The 8,149-nt window shown below is 41.0% G+C and overlaps 1 protein-coding gene across 1 annotated transcript; it reads left to right on the top strand.

The window, feature by feature from the left end:
* Window positions 1-276: 276 nt before the first annotated feature.
* Atxn7l3b (ataxin 7 like 3B) lies at window positions 277-4,280 on the top strand. The gene has a single exon (XM_050135493.1). It carries the CDS (start codon window positions 1,008-1,010, stop codon window positions 1,299-1,301), a length of 294 nt encoding a protein of 97 aa, XP_049991450.1. The 5' UTR covers window positions 277-1,007; the 3' UTR covers window positions 1,302-4,280.
* The last annotated feature ends 3,869 nt before the right edge of the window (window positions 4,281-8,149 follow it).

Genomic DNA, 8,149 nt, shown 5'->3' with positions numbered 1-8,149 from the left:
TCAGGGAATCCTGTGGGCCAATTCCAGTTCTCACAATAAAAAGCAGAGTAACTTCAGGAAAAGCTTCTGCTTCCTGAGTCCTCCAAACAATGCTCACATCGTTTTTATCATCTAGCGATTTTAGAGACGTATGTACTCATTTCTTTACAGTCACGCTGACATAATGGTCTTCTAAGTGAGATAAATGCCTTAGGTTTATTTGATCAATATATTTGAATTATGTCTTTAGTGTCAAGATTCTAGGTTTTTTTTTTTTTTCTCAAAGACTAAAGAAACTATACGGTAATTTGTTTCCTTGCACCATCTAGTGGATTTAAATGACAACTGCGGCAGTACAGTAAATCAGTATAAGTCAATCCTTTTAGTCAAATTTTCAGTCGTATCTGAATAACTAACTATGCCTAAAATCATTATTCAATTAATTCCGCAACAAGTCATTATTATTCCTCCCTTAACAGAGGGAATCAATTAAACGTAGGTGAACTCATTAGCGAACGTTTAAAATGCTAAGAAAGATAACACGGGATCGTTGCTATCATTTCGAGAACCGAGAGAACGAGAAGCATGATTTAGTTCGCAGAGAAGCCCCTGCTACACTCCGAGCCAGCGATCTGCGCCATAGCCGCTGCCCAGCCTCCGCACCGAGCCCAGTGCGCAGGCGCACCGCGGGGCGGAAGTGGGGGGGCGGGCCCAGACCGTCCGCGACAGGAAGAGGCCGGAACGGCTGGGTGAGGCGCTGCTGAGACGGTTGATCGCTGAGCCGGGGCCGGGCCGCAGCTCGGAATCGCGAACGTGGTGATCACCGGAGCCGAGCGAGCGTCGGGGCTTCCGGAGCAGCCGTTGCTGTCGCCGCGGACGCCGCTGTCGCCGACCCGGAGGACGCGGCCCCGGAGAGGCCTGCAAGGCCTAGCGCGGCCCGCGGAGCCCGACGAGTCTCTGCCGTGAGTAGAAAAAAAATAAATAAATAAAAAAGCAGCTCCCTCTGCACAGCCGCTTCCCCGATTAAGATGGAGGAGATTTCGTTGGCCAACCTGGATACTAGCAAGCTGGAGGCCATCGCGCAGGAGATCTATGTAGACCTGATAGAGGATTCCTGCCTGGGATTCTGCTTTGAGGTGCACCGGGCTGTCAAGTGTGGCTACTTCTACCTGGAGTTCGCAGACACGGGCAGCGTGAAGGATTTTGGCATCCAGCCAGTGGAAGACAAAGGAGCACGCCGCCACCCGCTCTGCCCCCTGCCTGGAGATCCTGACAATGCGCCCCAGCCGGAGCTGCAGCGTTCACCTCCAGAATTCCAGTAGTCCCCATCAAGTGAGAGAGGGGCTACAGTGACCAGGACAGTAATGGAGACTGGTCCCGTGGCTTGGAGGAGTAAGCTAAATTGGAGGGGGGAAAAAAAAGAAAAAGAAAAAAAAAAGATAAAAGCCCCAGTTACCCTTAAAGATCTTAGCATTTGAAAAACAAAACATAAAAAAAAAAAAAAAGCCCAAAGAAGAGAATTTAGGAATTTGGATCCATTCGAAAGGGTACCCAGTGCCAGCTCTGAAATCCTGGGCAGGACTGTGTCCACAGGCCTCGTGCTGTATTCTGAGCTCTATAAATACACCTGGATGTACAAGATCCCCGTGCTGCCGTCGTCAGTACACAGGTGAGCAACTGTGTGCCCAGCATCTACAATTCTTTTGTTTCTCAGATTTGGATCTGCTTGATGTCAAGGACTTCCTTCAGAGTTTGGATAATGTCCATGGTCAGGCCATGATCAGTCGACTTCAGTGGACAGGTCCTCCGATTCCTAAGCCCCAACCCAATTGGGCCTCTTTGATACAAGTGAAAGTCGGTTATGAGACTTGGATACTAGAAAAATATCAATTCCCATTTGAATTTGGTAGGAAGCCCTGGACCTTGTCCACAAGAAGTTGAGAACCACCTGTTTCCCAGAGGTCCAGCGTTTTCAGTGATTTCCACTGATGTGGGGCCAAGGCCTCGCCTTTTGACTCGCCCGAAGCTCTGTCTTTCCATCTCACTCGAAGGCAAAGGTTTGGCAAAGGACACGGTGGTATACAAACAGTTGAAGACTTTGTTCTGATGCTGTGAGGAGAAAGTAGACATCTGCAACCGCAAGCCATCTCCACCTGGAAGATACATACCGTGAATCGCAGTGGACTTGTTTGGTGGCACAATCTGTTCCTGCTTTTGAGTTACTGGTGATATAACCAGCCTGTGGGTCAGACTCGATCACTATGACAGGTCTCTGAACTACAGAAGGGCCCAGTGGCCAAGCAGAAGGCTGTTTGAAAATTGAGCCAGGAGGGAACGTTTTCCATCTGCCCTCAGTAATGTGAATGAGTTCAATGCTAAGGGCCCTGAAAGAGGCCTTGCTTACCTGGTATGGTTGCAGAATCTCTTCTCCCCTACATGGGGCAGTCAGACCTCTGCTATGGTGAATGAAGACTGCCACCACCTTCTTGGCCCTCACAAATGACAGTGCTTCACTCTGTCCGCTGGACCTTCCTGGCAGCAGGGGCTGGCTTTTTGTTGTTGGAAGTTAGGAAGAGACCTCCAAAATTCCCTGGCTTTGGAGGCTGGCATAGAAGTGGAGGGGAAGTGAGTGTCAGTTCAGACCTGTCCTCTGTAGTCCCTAAGTGAGGGCTGATGGAGGGTAGGAGGGTGGGAGTCCTGAGGTGAGCAGAACAGAACGGTGCTGCTTTATTTGAAATGTTTTCTTACCTCATTCTGTACCCCAGTAAAGGGTCCAGCCGCATCCGTCTGGCTTGGCCATGTTCCTGTCACTGCTCCACTGCCTATCCGGTGCAGCTCATGATTCCCGGTGCTGCTTGCCACGCTAGCTTTTCTCCTGACCGCTTTCAGTTCACCTTCCAGTGCCCTGCGTCTGAAGCCTACACAAGTTTCTTTTCTCCTTTTTTGATTTGTTTGTTTATTTTTGTTTTTGTTGTTGTTCCTTTAAGTTTTTATGTTGTTGGTTTTGTTTTACCTGTTTTTATGGAGGACTAGTAGGAGGGTATTCACATGGCTCCTCTGGATCGGGATGGGAAAGTAACTTCTTTTGTATTTCCAAGGTGGTTTCATGTCTACGTATTTCTCTTATATAGGACTGCCTTGCTAGTCTATCCCCTGCTTGTCTTAGTTCTTCCTTCCCATTACTACATGGATATTGCCTCTTGGGACTTAGAGCAGAACCGCGAGTGCTGGTCTACACAGGATGGAGTTAGTGCTGCTCCATGTTTCTAACCCTGTTGAGTACGGATCTGCCTTTTCCCAGGTTCTATTTGAACTCTATGGACTGATTTGGGTTACTGTACTCAAGAGTTAAGGAAACCGTAGTGATTGGACCTTGAGACTATCTATTGCCTTCTCAGAGTTTTCCAGCTCAGGGTTGGGGCCTAGTTACAGTTTGATGGATCTCAGTCCCAAGAATTATGAGAGCCTAGAAAAAAATGAAACCTTGGCTAGGAACTAAAAATACTTTTAAATGATACCTTTCTACATGAGTTCTGCACGCACCTTCAGTGAATTCAAGAGAAAGCAGTCTTAAGACTCCTGTCTATTTAAAGTGCTTGGGAAACATGAAAGGGAGGAAGGCCATGGCCCGCTCACTCTTGCCTTCAGATAGGGAGCTCAAATGTGACTTTAATATTTTCTCTCTTGTCTTTTCTGGGTAGAACATAAGTGAGTGGTAATTTGGCGTAATGGTTTGCTCATATTACTTCCCGTTTTTGTTTTCTGTCTCCATTTCCGTTAGGGCCATAACTTCCCACCCTGTGTAGATAGAAGGTGGGCTCAGTTCAGCTATTACTGCCCTGAGGGAAGAACTACTTGTTTGGGAGCTAATGTTCTCTGCCATATAGTTGACAGTGGTTAGGAACACTCCCTTCCCTGCTTCTGTAACAGCAAAATTCTATCCTTCCTCTTCAATTAGTTGTATTGACCACTCTGTAATCCTATTATGTATCTGAGTGTGTGTGTATGGGGGAAAGGGGTTCTTTAAATTTCTGTGGTTTGTGGTTTTTCTTCCATAAATTAGTTCCCACCATCGCATGCCCAGGGGCCACTGCCTGGCATTATCGCATGCTGGGATCATTGGGGGAGGGTAGTGTGAATTTTACCACTGTCCTTTGTTTTGGAGATTATTTTTTACTAAGTAATTCATTCTATACAAATAGCTAATTAACTCTGTGTGTTCCCCTGCCCATATGGCTGCTGGTGTAAATAAATTGCATTTTCCCATTGCTAAACAGTAATAATAAAATTTAAAAAGTATATATTTGACTCATTTTTTAATGGCAAATTTCCCAGACATTGACAAAGCAGAATAAATGTTTAAGCACTCTTAAATCTCGGTACTTGAATGGGAGGCAATTTAGAATCCATAAAGGCATTCTTTCTACCTTTGTTTCTCAATCTAATCCTTGAAATTTAGCTGTATATACTATCCAGTGAGGGAAAAAATGCATAATCTTCTCTCTTCCATGAGGTAAGAAGGGAATCAAATAAATATAGTCCAGACCTATTAAAAGTCCACTGGGATAGGTTAACTTGAATAGAGCTTATTGTTGTCAGTATATGTACCATCATCAAGCTCTTGTGACAAGTAAATGATATACAGCAGACAGTGCTCTGCCTTCCTACAGCAGCAGTATCCTGTATTGCCTCACTCTAGGGTTCTCATTTGTTTTAATCTAAAGTTGGAGCACTTTCTAGAAAGTGTACATAAATGTACTAAATTTGGAGCACAGTCGCCATTTTACCCAGCTTTCCTTCATTTAGTAGTTCCAAGTTGTTAATAGATGAATAAAAAGAAACCATGGAAATGGAACCAGAGTAGTAAACTCTATTTGGTACACTTCAGATGGTCTTCAGTTGTTTAATATATGCTAATTTTTAATTAAATGTCATTGTACTCTGAAGATAAACAGTCCTGTTTGTTGAGAAAATGTTTTAAAAGAAAAAAGGGCCTCTATTAAAGTATGTGACAAATTTACTAACAGAAATCCTAAAAATTCTCACAATTTTTTACTTAAATTTCCATTACTTAAATCTATATAGGAATCTTCTATAAATGAATATTTAAATTCGCTGATGAAAAAATCCTATTTTGTAGACTTAGATTTACTCTCTTTAGGCCTAAGATTGTTCTACAATGAGATAAAGACCCTAAGTGTGTTCTATAGTTAATATCTTTTCGGGTAGAAAAGACATCAAATATTTCATAACTATATGCTAGATTTCATTGTATTAGAAGTTACTAGATAGAAAGGTAGAAAGTGCTGAAGTCGTAAGGATTCAGGCACACTTGTTCTGCAAGCAGTCTTCCCTTTGAATCTGCTGTCATCTCTGATTTCCTTTAAAGGTGTCTTAAATGACAAGCATGGGTCTGTGTGCATAAACACAAAGTGAAAATATTCGCATTAATGCTGGAAAAGGCTGCATTGACAGTGTCAGATCTCAGGTTACCTTCAAATAATACTTGGTCAGAAATTACTGTGGTGGCCAAGGTGTGTCGTTCACGATTCACCTTGTTTTTGATACGAAAATTAACGTGATGTGCTTAATTCAAAGAGATTACACATAAAACTGAAAGGACTTGGAGTTTAGTTTGTCTTCCTAATCTTAAAAACATTTCTAGCTCTGCTTGGGCCTCTTTGGAAGTATGAATACTAAAATAGTGATTATTAAATTGATTTTAGAAATAAAAATGGCATGTGTCTTGCTGACCTTTTGGAACCCTATAGTCGTTAGAAGTGATGGAGGCAAAATGCAGATACTTGGATTCATTTTTGGAAATAGTTTAAAGATGATAGGATTAAGTTTCTAAATTCCTGTAGTTAAGATGAAAAAAAAAAAAGGCATGATTCTTAGTAACGTTATAGTAGCCAGTCTCAGAGTGAAGAATAAATCTTTAAAATGCAGCTAGTCAAAGGCCAGGCCTGGTGGTGTTTGTCTGTACCCAGCTCCTGAGCTAGAATCAGAACTATCAGGAGTGCATAGCCAGCGGTGATCCAGTCACCCTCGGTTGTATGAGATACTGTCCCAAAATAAAATGGAGGTAGCACTTCAAGAATTTCAGGATTAATGAATACATCTATAAAAATTCTTATCCTACTTTTACCCTAATAAAAACGACACAACAGAATTTTATAGATAGAGCAAACTATCACACAACCATTCATCCCAAATATATTTGGGTAGACTTGAAATGGTAGCAAGCCACCTCTCAAAAATCAGTATGATCAAGCTAATCACATGCCAACACCCAAGGAGTATTAGAGAAAAATCATAGAAATTGCAACTGTTTTATGAAAAGTAATGATTTTTGAAATGTTTAGAAATGGACTGAAGGCCTTTTTTTTACATTGATGAGGTGAGGAGGCAGTCTGCAACAGTTCCCCTGCTTCGTGCTGATCCTGGGAGTGAATGGATGCCTTCCAAACACAGAAGTGACACTTCTGCACACTGACTTACCACTTAGAATCTAGGGAAAGTGACGCAGGAAGATTGCTATGATGCATCATTCACCCTGAGCTACATAGTGAGTTCAAGGCCTACCTGAAATACAGAGAGAAATCTCATCTCACACTCAAAAATAAATAAATACATAAATAAATAAATGGGAATTAAATTTACACTTTTCAGGTGAATTGTATATGGATACTTTAATAGACTGCATAGAAATAGTACTGTATTGAGAGACTGCGCTAGTGTTGCTGATTATAAGATCAACTACCACTATCTGAAATGTGTGTATCACATTTTAGAAGTGTAATGGAATATAACAAATGATTGTTATGTGAAATAATAATCCAACAAAGGTTTAAGATCTTAGGCAAAAAAAGCGAAATTTTCTAGTGTACTGAAAATGTCCCAAATTGAGAGAGAAAGGATGGATGCCCTGAGTAGAAAATATATCCTTGCACCAAATACATGAGTTAAAAACGATACTGATTAAAATAAAATAGATACTGTTTCAAGTTTACCAAACTATGTTTTCTGTTAAAAGTGAAATATAAAAATAGAGAAGCATTTAACAAATGTGGCTATTTCACATATGATTTTCAGAATTACACACTGATGTCAAGATAAGCTGATGATATCAGCTTAGTGACTGCTAAGGCAGTATGTATTTTTTATATATTATAGGTGAATAATAAAATCTCTCTAAAGTTATAAAGTTTCCTCTGCAGATTAACAACTTAGTGTAGAAAGATAACTTTTTTTTAATATAGGAGGATGTTTGAATGTGTGCAGGTAAAAATTTTTAAATGGAGCAAATGAAAATAAATATTAGTGCTGATAAAAATCAAAACCTGTTCATGAAATAGAAATGCAAAATAACCTGATGTCATAGCTTTGCTCTCCTGTAGGATATAGCTACTATGTAGAAAAGTAATTGTAAAATTGACAAATGTTGAGAGTATAATAACTCACTTAAAAAAAATTCCAATGGCCAAAATGATAAGTTCCTGTTGAGTTCAGAGAAAAGTAAGCTAACATCAAATGGCACAGCAGTTTGTCCTTCTCATTGTGATGAGACCGAAACAGTGATGGCCATGCTCGAGCTCATTCCCGAAGTGTACCATGTCCTACTACAGACACACACAGTTTGTGTGGCTACTCCTTCATTGTTGCCGTGAAATAAAATCATACTAGATGTCCATCAACAGATAAATGGAGAATGAACATAAAATATGGAATGGAATTTATTGAGCTTATTTATTTATTAAGATAAATGTATATGTTATAAAATTTCAATTTATTGGGAAAATTTAAATATGAAATTTGCGCAGAGAAGTATGGAACTATAAAACACTAGATGAGGTAACCTAGAAAGTGTCTCATTGATGGGATAAAGGTTTTAGCAGATGCAGGCTAGGGAGCAAATAGTCCTAAAGTTGGAGGAATGCTGAGAACAGAACATAAAAAGAAGGTGGAGAAAGGACTAGAGGGGTGGAAGTGAGGGTTCAGAAAACATGGATTATTTATACAAACCTTGTAAGGAAACCTGCTACATAGCAAGCTTACTAAAAAGGACAATTCTGACAGTCAAGTGGAACAAATTTCAACCACAGCAAGTGAGCAAGAGTTTTACTGCCGTCCCCACAAAACAAGCCCCCTGTTCCCACTCTGCTTGCAA

The sequence above is a fragment of the Alexandromys fortis genome, unplaced genomic scaffold (genome assembly GCF_014885135.2).
Source record: "Alexandromys fortis isolate MF-2015 unplaced genomic scaffold, M_Fortis_MF-2015_v1.1 scaffold_24, whole genome shotgun sequence".
NCBI lineage: Eukaryota > Metazoa > Chordata > Mammalia > Rodentia > Cricetidae > Alexandromys > Alexandromys fortis.
The sequence above is the reverse complement of the archived record's forward strand: the minus strand, read 5'-3'. Positions and strand labels throughout refer to the sequence as shown.

Excerpts from the sequence above, each read along its gene's own strand:
- Atxn7l3b (XM_050135493.1), top strand. The coding sequence starts at position 1,008 with ATGGAGGAGATTTCGTTGGCCAACCTGGATACTAGCAAGCTGGAGGCC.